We start from the raw sequence: 17,235 nt of genomic DNA on the forward strand, positions 1-17,235 counted from the left end.
TAAATTGTTCATGCTTTTATTAAAAACAATACTTAAAATAACAGAATGATATTTTAAAAGTACACAGTTAACACCATGAAGTCAAAACTGCATGCACTGTCAACACTTATTTGAAAGGCAGGTTACAATTCAGTAATCAGTGGAATGTAATTTACTCTTCATGGAATCAGTCCTCAGAGTCAGAATGCAGGGACAGCAACAGGTTTCAGATGCAAGCACCTTCCTCTTTGCAGGACAGGCCTTAGAAGGTAACAAGCACTCTGAGTTCTCAGAAATCAATCCCCTCCTCACAAATTCAGTGCTATCCACCCTTGTTCAGTAATGAGCACTGACAGAATTTTCAAGGTAAGATGTGCAAAAGACATGTTCTCATCCTTTGATGTTAACAGGGCCTTGGATGCAGAAAATTGAAAAGCTTGGTAATTCTGAGAAAAATTACAGCTCCTTTTGCAAGACCTTCTCTTTTTAAACATCCATGCTTTTAGACTCCATTGTATCCAAACAACACCAGGTGTATTAAAAGGTGTATGTCAAGGTGTATTAAAAAATGTAGTATATGTCCAAGCATATTTTCCTATGTTAGCTTGTGTTTTAAAATCATATTTAGTCAGAAAAGCACATCAGAAAGATTTCAAGTGGAAAGTACACTTTCCACCTCAGGGGAGAGGATTAAAAGCCTAGCCCAAAATCCAGCAGCATGCTCAAAATTCAAACAGTGTGGTTGCTTCAAAGCCAGAGTAACAGTTTCCCAGTGTAGTTCATTGAGTTCATGCTGGCTCGTGTCAGCTTCGTGTCAGTTGAAAATCCCAGGATCAACATATGGATATGCAAGAAACTCCCCCAGTTTGTTGCCTTCTGCATCATAATGGAGCATCCGAAAACAAACATCACAGAAGAAACAAGGGTCCTCTGGTGCCAGGCTGTCCTTGTTGGTTACCCACCTGAAGGTTACAAAATACAAGTATTATCCATTCGAGTCCTACGCATTTGTGACAAACATCTCAACATTTTATTCAGAGTTGGGGATGTCAGCAACAAACATCAGTAATAATGTCAGAGTGATGATGAACTACTCTCCCACCCAGGGCACAAAGCTTTTTTCCACATTCCACACCCATTCAATGTCAATCACAACTGCTAAAAAACACAATTAAGTCGAACCTTCTGTTCCACCCTAGGGCCATTTAAGTCATAGATCTGTTTTCCCTTAAGGTGAGAAACTGAACAGACTCATGACCTACCCGAACTACTCTGAGTAACAACCAAATCCATTTACAAGGCTAAAAAATGGGCCTGGATGAGGCAGACAAGGAGAGGCAAGGATTGGTGCACGCTCCAGCAAACACTGAGGTTAACATAAACACAGCTGCCAGTACAAGGACAGCCTGCCATGTCACAGAGCAACTAATTTATGGTAGCACTCAGGCCATGACAGCTCAAGGCCTCTAGTGATTAAAGAGACAGATTCTAATCTGGACAGATTAGAACACACGGGCCAGCCAGTCAAAGCAGCTCTGCCAGCCATGGTTTAGCATCTCCCCACTTAAGCTTAGTGCTTAATCCTGGTTTTAATTTAATGCATTTACATCACCTCTGGTAATGCCCTCCCCATCCCATCTTTCCCCCATATTGACCCTTTGGCTCCACCTCCCCTTATGGCCAAATGCCTCAGATAAAAGCCACTTGTGAAGGCATCCTAGGGGCTCTGCTAGGAACACCAGGATGGGCCCCCATCACGAGGGGAATTGGCTCTTTGCCTGATTCCAGGGAAGTCTAAAGCCAAACAAGCAAGATAACAAGGGGACAGCTGCTGTGTCAAACTGAGGCTGAGAGTATAAGCTGCCCTGGGGTAAAAAAGGACAGCGAGTGAACGAATTAATAGTTCAGACCTATAAAAAATCAGGGAGCCTAGTCTAGACTTCAGAGAAATTTCTGTTGTGTCTGTTGTAAGGCTTTCTCACGTCTAAGTAAACAGCACTAAAATGTATAAATGTGCATTGAGTTCACATTCTCTCTCAACTGCAGAAAATCTGTGAATCACAAAAAGTTCCTTCAAGTACAACTGTACAGCAGCTTTCAGCTGTTTCCAGGTACAGACTGGGAGTTTATCTGTGGGGAAAGTTACATGCATTTTAAAAATCTCCAGATTTTAATTTATTAAAATTGGACTGATCCATACTTCACCCTGCTTAGATGCTAGATTTAACAAAAGCTCTGTATGACTTCTGGCAAATGAATTTGAATCTCATGTCTTGCCATGGAGGAAAAAGGCAGCGTTTTCTCCCAGAAGTAAGAATTTCAAAAGTAACTGATTGAGAGCTGAGCTCTACATATGCAGAAGAACCTTAGCCTGATAATTAACCTCTCTATCATTTCAATTCTTTTGATCATCATCCTGACGAACAGTACCAGATGAACAGAAAGAAGGCATTTTCCTGGGTACAGAGAGGACAACTGCCCAAAGAGTAAGATCTCAAGAATACTTGCATGAAGATTATTCACACATCTTATCAAATACATACAGAGCTTTGAAATTTTTTTGTGTAAGTTGCTAGCAACACCTACAAGACAACTGAAAAGGATCAAGAATGTAAGCATACCTGGCTGTATACATTTTGCACACAAAGCATTTCCTAGTACATAACCAGTGTTTCTTGATTATCAAGGGATAGAGGTTCCTGTCCAGGCAGTCATCATGATGAACAAGCCTTCAGGGAAACAAATAAATACACAAAATACAATAAAGACTCAGCCACACTGGAAGTTATCTGAATACAAACATGAACATTGAAGATAAGGCATGATTTAAATTCCTATGTAAACTATGAACACACTTCTGCTGAGCATTTCTTAACACAGATGAAGACATGGAGACAGACTGCTAGATGCACCATCTGCAGATTTCCTGGTCGAGTAAATTCAGTTTGTGTAGTAACCTGTAAGTTTTCAGGCCAACTACTTTTGATGGTCTTTTCAAAGCTTTTCTAGTTAAACTAACAGGCAAAACCATCACCAAATAATGTTTAAAGGCACATAATCCTGAGATCATGGACTTGCAACATCTATGCCTTTCCTGGGGTTATATTTCTCTTAGGAGGCAGTAGTTACTAACAATGCTTAGGTACACAAGGCTTCTGGGAACTGAAAGTGATGTCACCCACTACACACAACCAGAGGAGCCCCCTCTCCACCTCCATGCACTGAGCAGGAAATACTCAATGGTTCTACTGCTGATGTGGCTGCCACCTCACAGCCACAATAATTTCCTCCTCCTCTCCCTTGCCTATCCACCTCAGCCCACTATTTCTACTCCTCCATTCTGTTTTCAGTCCCTACACCTTGGCAGCAAGTCTAAACTAACAAATCCAACTGACTCTAGACAGAGCCATTAACAGCATTCTGCTCCTTCTGCTACAGAATCAGCACATGAATCTGCCACATGTTTACTCTGCATAGGAAGAGCTTTTCACTGAGGGTGCTACTCCTCTCATACTACAGTCACATCATGCAGGCTAAATAGGTTTTTTTATGCAGACACATTAAAAAAAAATATGCAAGGGAGATTATTTTGTACATGTATATAGGATAAAATCTTACAGAAGCCCTAGAGAAGGTAGCAGCACAGTTGTGCTGGCTTTGGCTGGGACAGACTTACTTTTCTTCATTGTAGCTAAAACTGGGGGGTCTGTTTTGTATTTTTGTGCTGAAAACTATGTTGATAATACACAGAACTTCCCAGCACTGCTGTGCAGTGCTCAAACAGAGTTGAAGCCTTTTCTGCTTCTCACCCCACCAGTGAGTAGGCTGGGGATCCACAAGAAGTTGCAAGGGAGCAGCTGAGCACAAGTAACCAAAGGGTTATTCCATACCATATGATGACACGCTCATTGAGTAAGGCTGGGGAAAGAAGCAAGGGGGAGGGGGTGTCATTTGGAGTAAAGGCACTTTGCTTGTGTGAGTGGCTTTTGCTTTACCTAGTAAACTGTCTTGGAGTTAAAACTGCTTAGAGGCAGCCTTGGCTGCAGTGACCACCCACTGGTGGAGTTCACAGTCCTGAGGGAAATGGGTCAGGTGAAGAGTAAAGTCAGGAACCTCCAGTTGTTCAAGGCATCAGTCAACAGGACCCCCTGGGAAACTACTCTCAGGGACAAGGGAGCAGAACAGAGCTGGCAGACCTTTAGGGATGCTTTTTCCATAGAATCCAAGAGCTCTCGATCCCCAGGTGTAAGAAATCAGGAAAAGGAGGCAAGAGACTGGCATGGCTGAGTCAAGACTTACTGGTCAAACTAAAGGGCAAAAAAGAAAGGCAGATGGGAACGAGGGACAGGTGCCCTGGGAAGAGTAGAGGGATGCTGCCTGGTTTTGCAGGGATGGAGCCAGGAAAGCCAAGGCACAGATGGAGCTGAACTTTGCAAGGGACACCAAGAGTAGTAATAAGGGCTTCTTCAGGTACCTGAGCCACAAAAGGAAGGTCAAAGAAAGTGCAACCCAGCTGGTGAACACAACTGACAAACTGGTAACAACAGACAAGAAGGCTGATACTGAACAACTTAATTTTGCCTCCCTCTCCACTGGTAACCTCTTTTCCCACATTTGTCAACCTCAAGAGAGACAAATCCCACTGGGACCTGTTGTCACAGTACCAGGTAAAGGCTTTAAAACTAAGAGGGCAGATTTAGACTAGATGTAAGGAAGACATTCTTATGAGAGATGTGAAACACTGGCACAGGTTGCCCAGACAGGTGGTAGATGCCCCATCCCTGGAAACATTCAAGGTCAGGACAGAGCAACCTAATCTAGCTGAAAATGTCCCTCCCCACTGCAGGGAGACTGGACTAAAGGATCCCTTCCAGCCTGAACCATTCTGTGATTCTAATATCTAAACCCATGAGTTTTCCTACCTTCACCCTTCTGAGTCTCTCCCATCCCACTTAAGGGGAGTGAGCAAGTGGCTGTGTGGTGCTTAGTTCCCTGATGGGATTATACCATGACAGTCCTTTCTGACACCCAGCATGGGGCTCAAGGGGCTTGAGATACTGAGAGATTTGACTGCAATGTGCTAGATCAGATTTATAGCTGTTACTGCTATTTAGGTTTTTTTTTTAATCATTGAATCATAAAATCAAGGACCTCTGAGATCATCAAGTCCAACCCTTGATCCACTCCCACTGTGGTTCCCAGACCATGGCACTGAGTGCCACATCAGTCTCTTCTTAAAAACCTCCAGGGACAGGAGAGAATCCACCACCTCCCTGGGCAGCCCATTCCAGTGCCTGATCACCCTCTCTGTAAAGAATTTTTTCCCAATATCCAACCTAAACCTCTCCTGGCAGAGCTTAAGTCCACGCCCTCTTGTTCTACTGATAGCTGCCTGGGAGAAGAGACCGACCCGCCCCTGGCTCCCACCTCCTTTCAGGGAGTTGTAGTGATGAGGTCTCCCCTGAGCCTCCTCTTCTCCAGACTGAACACCCACAGCTCCCTCAGCTCTTCCTCACAGGACTTGTGCTGGATCCATTCACAGCCTCCTTGCTCTTCTCTGGACCTGCTCCAGCACTTCAATCACCTTTCTGAACTGAGGGGCCCAGAACTGGACACAGGACTCAAGCTGTGGCCTCACCAGCGCTGAGTACAGGGGCAGAATCACTTCCTTGGACCTCCTGGCCACACTGCTCCTGATACAGCCCAGGATGCCATTGGCCTTCTTGGCTACCTGAGCACACTGCTGGCTCATGTTCAGCTTCCTGTCACTCCAGACTCCCAGGTCCCTTTCTGCCTGGCTGCTCTCAGCCACTCTGTGCCCAGCCTGGAGCTCCCCATGGGGTTGTTGTGGACAAAGTGCAGGACCCGGCACTTGGCCTTGTTGAACCTCATCCCGTTGGAATCAGCCCAACTCTCCAGTCTGTCCAGGTCCCGCTGCAGAGCCCTCCTGCCTTCCAGCTGATCCACACTGCCCCACAGCTTAGTGTCATCTGCAAATTTGCTATTTTTTATATATAGAAAAAAAGTAAAATAGAAAAAGCTATTAATTGACAGGTTCCTGTGACTGTCATGGGGTTTGCTTGCCTTCCTGTAAATCAGAGTCCTGTGTTCACTAGTAGCTACTTTTTGCTTTTGCTGCTTGCTGTACTGCTCATCACTGTGCCTATGAACATTTGGTAACAGCAAATGGGTAACAGCCCCATGTGCTGGGGCTGGCAGATGGCCAGGACATTGCTGCTGTTTCTGTGTCACAGTCCTGGACAGGCTGTAACTCCAGTGTGAACCTGACTCCAAAGGAATGTGATCTGTGGATGAGTCCACATGGGAGCAGGAAGCCCTGAAGTATCTGTGGTTGTGGATAAGACCATGCCAGGGCAGGTACATCTCATAGCCCCTGTGGCTATGCCTGTGTCACAGCAGGTGTACCTGTGAACCAAGGTTTGTGGCCCGAGGATAAGTTCATGTTGGAGAAGACACACCTCAAAGTATTTACAGATGTAGGCTGGAGGAGTTGCATCTTGCAGCATAAATGGCTGTGCATGAGGTCGTGCTGGAGCACCTCAGAGCAGGGAGGCACATGGCAGAACAGGCACACCCCTGGAGGGTCTGTAGCCATGGGTAAAGCCATCCTGGAGCATGTGCATCTCTGAAGGCATCGTGGCCAGTGAAGAAGGCCATGCTCCAGCAGGTGCACCTCAGTATAACTGGCTGTGGATACATCTGTGCTGCAGCAGTACAGCCTTGGAGTGACTGTGCCTCATGAGTAAGGATCCATTGAAGCAGGTACACTTCTAAGGGACTGTAGACTGTGGATAAGTCCAAGCTGGAGTGGAGGTAAAAGGGGGCATCCACTCCAATATTAAAACCTATGGCCTGGTCCAAACTAGGGGTGCAGGCTGTAATGGAAATACTTTTAAATTGTTGTAACCTGGGATCTGAGTTGCATGTTATAGGAATTACTATAGAAGAAGCCACCTAAACCAATGGAGGTCAAGCCCTACAGCAGTGCAAATGCAGCACTGGGCTTTGCTGCCCAGTAACTCCACAAACACACCATCTCTCCTGTCCCGAGGGACCACCGTAACAGATGGCACCCAAAGGCATGGGCTACATGAACTCAGTTGACATTTACAGATACTTGACAGAGGTGGTCCATAGACTAAGGGAATATCTCTGTGTATTGCATCAAAGGACAGGAAGGGTGGTGGCACTTAATGAGGATGCACTGGATAGTGTGGGACCTGAGCATGACACAAAATGATATGGAATAAGAGGTAGAGAGTATGCCAGCTTGTCTTCCAAAGTAACATTTATGCTTTTCCTGGAGATGGCTCAGCACCTGCCTGCTGATGGGAAATACTGAATGAATTCTTTGCTTTGCTTGTGCAAAGGTTTTTGCTTTACCTATTAAGCTGCCTCTATCTCAACCTGTGAATTTTCTCACTTCTGCCCTTCTGATTCTCTCCCTCAACCCACCAGAGGGGAGTAAGCAAACATCTGTGTGGGGCTTAGCTGCCAGCTGGGGTTAAATCACTACAATAACCTTAAAGTTTGACTAAAAAATATTCAGCATTTAGTATCTGAAGTTTGTCCACAGAAGGCTTGCTTTCAACTGCCCAAACTTCCAAAGAGTAGTAACTTACCTTATATCTGTGATGATAATAATATGCTCACAGCTCCCTTGGTGGCAAAAAAGGTATGGAAAGCCAATTTTGAGCACCAAGTCATTAAATGTGTAGTCCTCCATTTTAACAGACCGAAGATTTCCATAGCCTCTGTCATGAGATTCTGACCACTCAATAATTGTCCTGGAAATAGAAAGGTTATCAGCATAGCAATACTATAAACTGTGAATGCACAGAAAACCTTGGGAGACATGGAGAACTCTTCACTGGGACACAGTTAAAAAGATGGAAATCAAAACATTTCATAACATTTTGTAATATTTTAGCGTAATTTCACAGCAATACCACAACCTCATAGGGCCCTGCACTGTTCTTCTGTAACATCTCCCTTTAAATCCCTACCAGGTGGTTTTCCAAGGAGTTCTACTCAGTGTGTACACTCCTGACAGGATGTGTTCAGATCAGGTGGTTTACAGCATGAGACTTCTCCAGCATCCCCATTGTTCAAGTTACCATCAGGTCTTTTTTGCTCCCTTGGTCAGTAACTTTGTTCTAAAGTAATAAAAGGTTTTGTTTTGGTTTTTTTGCTGTTGTTGGATTTGTTTCACCAAGGAGAAACACAAAGAATAACTGCACACTTACATTTCTAAAATTTAGCACTAGAAAGGCACCAGCTGCTGTTGTAATTATTTCTACTCACTGCACCCCTACATACAAGGTATTTCACTGCTACAAACTGCGTATGTTATCACAAGCTCTCCCATGAAGATCTTTGCTGTTCAAGGACAGAATTTATTTCTCTTAAGTGACAGCATACATTAAGTGACATTTCTCTTAAGTCCAGCATAACAAGAACAAAGTCTAATCCCACTAAGCTCTTCCATACCATCCATTTCAACATCTTAATCTCCTGAATCTCACTAGCATGTCAGCAAGCCAAACTTCTCTAAAATAAATTACTGTGTGCAGTTCAAATGGTTATGACTTACAGTGAGAGCAATAGCTCCAAACAAGAGGCACCTGAGTTTCTTGGCAATTTCTTTTCCCAAAAGTTACAAGTGTCTCTGTTGACATCACCATGAAGGCGTTCAGTGTATTTTGAATACTGAGCAGAAGAAATTACTTCCACAGGGGTGAATTTGTGTCTTTCTCATCCACCTCCTACCTCACACACAAGTCTTTTGGTGATCATCACAATTAGGGAGGGCACTTACAAATCCAGTACAGGCTGGTATGTGTCATCTTCCACAGCAATCCCATTCCAACACAGCAAAACGGGATTTGCAGTGAAAAAAATACACTCATCCTCTTTTCAGAAGCAAAGTGAGTGGAAGGAATAAGTAGAACAAACAAACTTAAACTTCTTATGGAAAACACCGTAAGAAAAGTCCATTCATGCACTAGACATTCCAGTACTAAAACCAACAGAAATTATAAAAAAATGAAATAGATTTCCTGTCCCTTAAAGGTTTTCCTTAGTCGAGGTCTACAAATACTGTACCTGCTCAGATCTCTGCACTCTGGGTATCTTTTATCATTATAGAAGATGCCTTCAAAATAAAAGAAAGCAGATTTGTAGAGATCCTAAGAGACAGGGAGAGATAAGTCAGCATTAGAGTTAGGAGAGATTAAAGACCTAAAGCAAGAACATGTCAAAAACCAGGCACCTTAGGTATCTAAATTATAATAAGAGACTAGATATAATATAGTCTAATAATATATCTTAAAAATAAGATATAATTCTATAGATTTCTAAGAAATGCTTTAGACTGGTTTTAGATGCTGAAATATCAACAAGGTTTATGATTGCCAGTTATGCAATTGCTGATATTATTCTGAAGCCATTACAGGTTATTTTGGTGTTCTACTCTTAGTATCATCCCCATCACACAGTTACAGATTTCTACAAAAATACAAAACAAGAGCACAAATTAAATGAAGTAACAGCACAGCACTGACTTTAAAAAAAGACTAACAGTATTTAAAAAAAATATAGCTAGATGTAGTGGGCTGGCCTTGGCTGGCTGCCAGTCCCCCCACCCAGTTGCTCTCTCACACCTCCTCCTCAACAGACAGAGGAAAGAAAATTTAATGAAAAAAGCAATGGCTGCACACAAAAGCAAAGCAAAAAGAGATCTGTTTTCTACCTTCCAACAGCAGACAATGTCCAACTACATCCAGGGAAGCAGGGCCTCAGCACACATAGTGGTTGCTTTGGAAGACAAATGCCTTAACCATGAGTTAATACCCCTCTCCTCCTTTCCTCCAGCTTTTACTACTGAGCACACAATATAGCACAGGATACCCCTCTGGCCAGTTTGGGTCAGCTGTCCCCTCTCAGCCTCTGACCCACTCCTAAGCTAAAAATTAGAAACATATTTTTGCAAACTGGGAAAGGAGAGGCTGAAAAATAGCCCTGCAGAAAGACACCTGGTGGTCTGGATTGATGACAAGTTGAGTGTGAGGTATCAGTCTGCCCTGGCACTCAAAAAGGCCAAATGTGTCCTGTGGTGCATCAAGCACAGCATCACCAGCCAGTTCAGGGAGGTGACTGTCCCACTCTACACTGCACTGGTGCAGTCCCACCTCAAGTACTGTGTGCAGTTTTGGCCACCTCAGTGTAGGGAAGACAACAAACCGTGTGTGTCTAGAAGAAGAAGACCAAGACAGTGAAAGATCTCAAGGCCAAGATTTCTGAGAAGCAGCTGAGTTCACTTGGTTTATTCAGTCTGGAGAAGAAAAGCTGACTGGTGACCATGTCACAATCTACAGATTGGTCGTGGGGGGGGCAGCAGATGGGGAGGTGCTGGTCTGCTCTTTCTGGTTACCAGGGACAGAACACAAACAAATGAGAAGAAATGGTGTCAGGGAAGTTCAGACTGAGCATAAAGAAAAGGTTCTTCACTCAGAGGATTGTTGATCACTGGAACAGGCTCCACAGGGAAATGGTCATGGCACCAAGCCTGTCAAGAGTTCAAGGAGCATCTAGACAACTTTCTTAGTTACATGGTTTAATTCTATATAGTCCTACAAGAAACAGGGAGTTGGACTCAAATTATGCTTATGGATCCTTCCAACTCAATATATTCTGATTCTATGCAAACTACTGTTTGATTTTTTAACTTAAAACCAGCTATATAGAAGAAAAATAGAACAGATTTATACAAGATATCAGAATCATATAATATGTCAAGTTGGAAGGCGGCCATCAGCCATCAAACCATCAAACCCAACTGCTGTCCCCGTGCAGGGCACCCCCAGAATCACACCATGTGCCTGAGAGCATCATCCAAATGCTTCCTGAACTCAGGAAGCCTGTGGTGAAAGGGCAGGCTGTCCCCCCCATGAAGGATCCATGTGGAGCAGAAGTGGTCCTGAAGCTGTGGAAGAGGGAACTGATGGGAGGGACTCATGTCAAAGGCTTTATGAAGGACCCTCTCCTGTGGGAGGGACCCCGGTGCTGCAGTGGGGGAACACTGTGAGGAATCCTTCTCCCTGAGGAGGAAGAAGGGGCAGAAAAACCACGGCTGACAAAGTGAGAGTAAACATCATTTCTCATCTGCTTGTGCTGCTGGGGAGGAGGAGACGGAGATAGCAGGAACAAAGTAATTTGGGCCCTGGAAGGAAGGAGGGGTGAGTTAAGGTATTTAAGCTCTGGGTGTTGTTTTGTCTTTGTCCTGTTTACATCTGATCAGTGACAAATTACACTGATTTTTTTCCCCAAGTTGAGTCTAGTTTGCCTGCAGCCATAATTGGTGACTGAAAGCTTCCTAGCCCTTGTCTTGACTAACGAGCTTCTATTTGGATTTTCTCCTTCCCATCCCACAGTGGGGACAGGGGTGAGTGAGCTGATGCCTGGTTCTTTGTTACTGTCTGGGCCTGAACCACAACAACTTCTTACATGTCTGCTGGAAGACAGACTATGACCTGCAAGAGCTTACAGTAGAAAAGAAATGGCAGAGAAAGAGTGGAAGACAAAAAGTCAATATGAATTACTTTACAGGCTGGGTACAGAGGTATAAGCAGACCAAATAAAAATCAAGTAGGAAAACTGTGGACAACTTGGCATTCAGGATCCCTACACCAATCTTATGTCAGGAGATGTCTCTGAGCTACTAATTCTAAGGTGTGAAAAGAACAGGAAATGGAGATGCTGGAGCCAGGGATAGGACTCATGGCTGGAAATGACCCCCACAAAGTCACAGTGACAGGAATGTGTTTTACATTAAATTTGTCCCAGCTCTGTTACTGCCACCCTCCCTGGATCTCCAAACACGAAGTCTGAGTACTGCCACACTCTGGCAAATCCTTACCAATCTTTGTGGGTCACAGCAGTTCTGAGTCAGCCAGTCCTTTAAAGCTGCTCCAAATTTCAGAAACCAGCTGTTTGTCATAGTGAACAGAAGGCCAAGGAAGCCATTGCACAAACTTCTTAGGAGTTTGAGTCAAGTCTTTCCTGATTAATGATGACCAGAGGGATGACTCAGACATTCCTTCCTCCAAGACTTCACATTGTCCTTTAGTATGCAAGGAGGGATGCCTTATTATGTTTCTTCAGGGAATCTCAACAGAAGTAGTAACCATATAAATGACTCAGGATCCTTGTTAAAAGGTATCTGTATCTGTGGAACAAAGTACTTCAATATTGCCCAGGTCTCTTAAATATCACTCCAATGCTGGTTTGACTAAGGTTTATTTAAAATAAACCAAATCAAACAAAAGGGAGGGGAGAGGGGAGAGGGGAGAGGGGAGAGGAGAGAGGGGAGAGGGGGGAGGGGGGAGGGGGGAGGGGGGAGGAGAGGAGAGGAGACAGGAGAGAGAAGACGGGAGAGAGAAGACGGGAGAGAGAAGACGGGAGAGAGAAGACGGGAGAGAGAAGACGGGAGAGAGAAGACGGGAGAGAGAAGACGGGAGAGAGAAGACGGGAGAGAGAAGACGGGAGAGAGAAGACGGGAGAGAGAGGAGAGAGGAGAGAGGAGAGAGGAGAGAGGAGAGAGGAGAGAGGAGAGAGGAGAGAGGAGAGAGGAGAGAGGAAGGGGGAAGAGAGGAAGGGGGGAGAGAGGAAGGGGGGAGAGAGGAAGGGGGGAGAGAGGAAGGGGGGAGAGAGGAAGGGGGGAGAGAGGAAGGGGGGGAGAAAGGAAGGGGGGGAGAAAGGAAGGGGGGGAGAAAGGAAGGGGGGGAGAAAGGAAGGGGGGGAGAAAGGAAGGGGGGGAGAAAGGAAGGGGGGGAGAAAGGAAGGGGGGGAGAAAGGAAGGGGGGGAGAAAGGAAGGGGGGGAGAAAGGAAGGGGGGGAGAAAGGAAGGGGGGGAGAAAGGAAGGGGGGGAGGAAGAAAGGGGGGGAGAAAGAAAGGGAGGGAGAAAGAAAGGGGGGGAGAAAGGAAGGGGGGGAGAAAGGAAGGGGGGGAGAAAGGAAGGGGGGGAGAAAGGAAGGGGGGGAGAAAGGAAGGGGGGGAGAAAGGAAGGGGGGGAGAAAGGGAACATTTCAACTGCAGGAGATCTAAAAGCATTCAGCCCAACTACCTGACCACTCCAAGGCTGACCAAAATTTAAAGCATATTATTAAGGGTATTGTCCAAATGTCTCTTCAACAGTAACAGGCATGGGGCAGCAGCCACCTCCCTAGAAAGCCTGTTCCAGTATTTTACTACTCTCCTGGTAAAAAAAATGCTTCATAATGTTCAGTCTATGCTTTCCCAGCACAGCTTTGAATCATCCCCACATGTTCTGTCACTGGAACCCAGAGTGAAGAGCTCAGCATCTCCCTCTCCTCTTCCACTCCTCAGGAAGCTTAAGAGCAATGAGGTCACCTCTTGGCCTCCTCATCTCCAAACTAGACAAGGACAAAGTCCTTAGCCACAACTCATAGCACGTGCCTCCTAGCCCTTTCACCAGCTTTGTTGCCCTCCTCTGGTCTTGAACACTGGGGGGCAAAGAGCTATATACAGTACAAGATGAAGCCACACAAATGCTACATGCAGCAGGATAATCCTCCCTCTTGACCTGCTGGTTGTGCTGAGTCTGATGTCTGTGTCAGGATCTGGGCTGCCCCACTGCCTGCCAGGGCATGTGGCTGACCCAGATGGAGCCTGCTGCCCACCAGCACCCCCAGGTCCCTTTGTGCAGGGCTGCTCTCCAGAAACTCTTCTCCCAGTTTATTCCTGTGCCCAGCATTAGTCCATTATAGGTGCAGAATCTGGCATTTGGACTTGTTAAATTTTATCCTGCTAATCACTGCGCAATGATGAAAAAGCAAAGAAGAAAAGCACAAAATCCAAAAGTAGCAGAAACGAGAGGGATATTAGGCCTATTTATGCTAATAAAATTTTAAAAATCCCTTTTACTGTCTCTGTACCAGCTGGCAAGCTACTCTTGTCCACTTGTCTACCAAAGAGGGCAGCAACTTTCACTCAGCCTATGTACCCAAACTGCACTTAAAGAGAAGCAAAAGTTGGCACCAACAGCTAACTTACATAGCCTCTTTCCTGCAGACTCTCAGAGCACCATTCTTATTTAAATCAGGCTCCAAGATCCTTAAATTGGAAGTTATTTTCTCTATTTGGACAAGCTAACATACTTCTGGCAGGTCATGGTGCCACTTCCTTCCTACACTGAAAGAAAGAAAATTCTGCCTCACTGGTAGCTGAAACAATTATGTGAGCTTTCTTGTGAGGAGTTACCACTCAGAGCCTGTGTTTCAGTGCAAAATGTAAATCCACAATCATCCTTGATGAAATCAAACACATGGAATGAATGCACACCACTCATTAACATCTGCTGGGAGGGTAGGCATGGTGACCAGGCACTTTGGCTAATTACTCATGGGAGGCAGCCTAACATCAACCTTGTTGAGGCCATGACAGCCTCACATGATTCCTCTACATGCCCATGAGGGGACTCTCTGAATGCTCTGGTCTCAGAACTAACCAGCTAGTGCTCAACTAGACAGTGGCAGACTCATCTATCTACTTCATATAAAGACAAATATCTGGGACGTCTCTTTAAACAAGAATATGTGGTCTTCTCACTATTACGCATACTAATATAGAACATCCTCTGGTTTCTCTCAGATGGTGTATTATGTATTACTTGATTTATATTATATTGATAAAATACTATATTTTTAATATATAATAGTGGTGGAACAGCTGGGCTCCAACGGTGACAATCAGTGGAACAAAGTCCAGTTGGAAGCCAGTAACCAACAGAGTACTCCAAGGGGTCAATGTGAGGTCTAGTTCCATTTAACATCTCCACTAGTTATCTAGGTGATAAGGCAGAGTGTACCCTCAGCAAGCTTGCAAATTACACAAAATTAGGAGGAGTAGCAGATATACCAGATGATGGAGCTGCCGTCCAAGGGGACCTTGACAGACTGGAGAAACTTCAGGGACTTCACTTACAAGTTTACAATACAAGTTTAACAAGAGAAATGCAAGGTCCTGCACTTGGGAAGGAACAACCCCATGCACTTCATGCTGGTGACCACCCAGCAGGAAAGCAGCTTGGGAGAAAGGACATGGAGGACACCAAGTTAAACAAGGAAGGACACTAAATTAGGTACAGGAGCAATGTGCCCCTTGGGAACCTGTGATGCATTAAACAGAATATTGCCAGCAGACTGAGGGAGGTGATCTTTCCCTCTCCTCAGCACTAGTGAGGCCTTATCTGGAGTCCTGCCTCTTGCTCCTCAGTGAGAGAGACATGGACAAACTGGACTGAGAGTCCCACAAGGACCATGAAGATGAAGGCACTGGAGTGTCTCTCCTATGAGGAGAGGCTGAGAGAGATGGGACTATTGATCCTGTAGGAGAGATGGCTCAGGGGGTACTTATTAACATATACAAATATCTCTAGGGACGGTGCAAAGAAGATGGAAACAGGCTCTTTTCAGTGGTGCCAGTGACAGGACAAAAGGCAATAGGTACAAACTGAAATAGATGAGGTGTCCCCTGGGCATCAGCAAATGCTTCTTGTTGTGAGAGTGACCATGCACTGGTACAGGTTTCCCAGGGAGGTTGTGAAATCTCCATTGTCAGAGGTACCAAAAAACCACCTGGACATGGTCCTGGACAACTGGCTGTAGGTGGCCTTGCTTGACAAAGGGGGTTGGACCAGATGACATCCAGAGGTTCCATCTAACCTCAACCATTATGTGATATGACATATATGTGATATAACACATCATCAAAATTGTGTCATTTAAGTATATTATATATGGCAATCGTGAGAGACATCAATAAATTTAATTCCTACTTTTGGTCAGCATGCAGCTGCCAACACTAAAGCATCTACGTTCAGGAAAAGGATGGCCTACATTTAGTTTTGTATTACCCCTGGTGTTTTAGAATAAAGCTTAAAGAAGATCCACACAGTTACATGTATACAAGAACACACTGAAAGTGTTACTACTTCCCAGCAGTGGCACTAATAATATTTTTTCCTTGACATCACAAAACATGTCATCTTAGTAATGCCAACAGCAAGAATTTATTTGCAGTGCAGCCCACAGGCAGAATCAGTGCAGCTGAATTTAATACTGAAGAAAATACAACAAAACAAAACTCTGCATCCCTCTTCCCGTATGTTTTTAAATCTCCTGCACACGTGAAAAGTTTGACATAGAAGATTTTTACCTTGCTGATGTGCTCTGGTGCTTGATCTGGCTGACTGCTGAACTCACCACCTATCTGGAGGTCACTGACACAGGAAATTGAGTCTCGCAGCTCAGTGAGCTTCTGGCTGCCCAGTACAAGGACTGTCTGATGAGGTTTGTGATCTTTATGCTACAAAGAAAATATCATACAAGCTTCAAATAAATATCACTTGTCAGCATCAGTACTGTTCTTCACTTGACAGCTTGAGGTCATTAATGGCAGCAAATGGCACACCACCTCTCTGTACCAAGATTTTAAACAGCATCTTGCCTCAGCCTCTCCTAAGCCTGCCATTTCTTATTCAGAAGCTCAAAAATCACACTGGCCACCGGCAAGTGCAGAAAAGACAGAAAGTCTGTCACAGAAAAGACAGAAAGGTCACACTTACCCAAATCCACAAAGAGAACTTTAGTTTTCATACATTAGGTTTCAGATTTTGAGCTTTCTGTGTAATCAGTTAACTGCTGGTTGATTATTGTAAAAACCTCCTTCTGTAAACCACTAAGAGAATGAAAGCCAGAGTCTGAAAAAGCCTTAAGAAGTTACCACTGTTGAAGGACACTATGCTCCCTCAATGGACTCACACATTTTAACTGCTTGGGAAAGCAAGATACTACCTGAGTAGGGAAGAGACATCAGAAAACAACCTAGAGAACTCAGTACCAACCTTCTGAAATATGACAGGATAGAAGATGTTCAGAGTTAAAAGTAGCTCTCCCTCCTCAACTAGATCTGTTGGATTGTCTGGCCTCTTTCCAATTGCATGTGACTCCTGGAAAAATAAAGATACATATATATAAATATAATACTGACAACCACTTATAGCCTGTGGAGACATGACTCTATGGTCCTACTTTAAGACATAGCCTAGCTGTGGGAATCAGGGAGGGCAATTTTCTGTGGCAGCTTCCTCTTTTTTTAAACAAATTGAGAGAATATTGACAGCACAACCATTTTGCATCAGTGCAGTGTTCTTC

At 44.6% G+C, this 17,235-nt stretch overlaps 1 protein-coding gene across 1 annotated transcript in view; it reads right to left on the minus strand.

Moving 5' to 3' along the window:
• SNAPC3 (small nuclear RNA activating complex polypeptide 3) overlaps nucleotides 1-17,235 on the minus strand; it is a 28,607-nt gene continuing 11,372 nt past the window's right edge. Inside the window, exons 4-9 of the mRNA XM_071732070.1 lie at nucleotides 16,926-17,030; nucleotides 16,238-16,387; nucleotides 9,106-9,188; nucleotides 7,623-7,787; nucleotides 2,601-2,708; nucleotides 1-941 (exon numbers count right to left, since the gene is read on the minus strand). Of these exons, the coding sequence (XP_071588171.1) occupies nucleotides 794-941; nucleotides 2,601-2,708; nucleotides 7,623-7,787; nucleotides 9,106-9,188; nucleotides 16,238-16,387; nucleotides 16,926-17,030 (759 nt within the window). The 3' untranslated portion in view covers nucleotides 1-793. The remainder of the gene's footprint in view (nucleotides 942-2,600; nucleotides 2,709-7,622; nucleotides 7,788-9,105; nucleotides 9,189-16,237; nucleotides 16,388-16,925; nucleotides 17,031-17,235) is intronic.

Source organism: Heliangelus exortis, chromosome Z, assembly GCF_036169615.1.
Source record: "Heliangelus exortis chromosome Z, bHelExo1.hap1, whole genome shotgun sequence".
NCBI lineage: Eukaryota > Metazoa > Chordata > Aves > Apodiformes > Trochilidae > Heliangelus > Heliangelus exortis.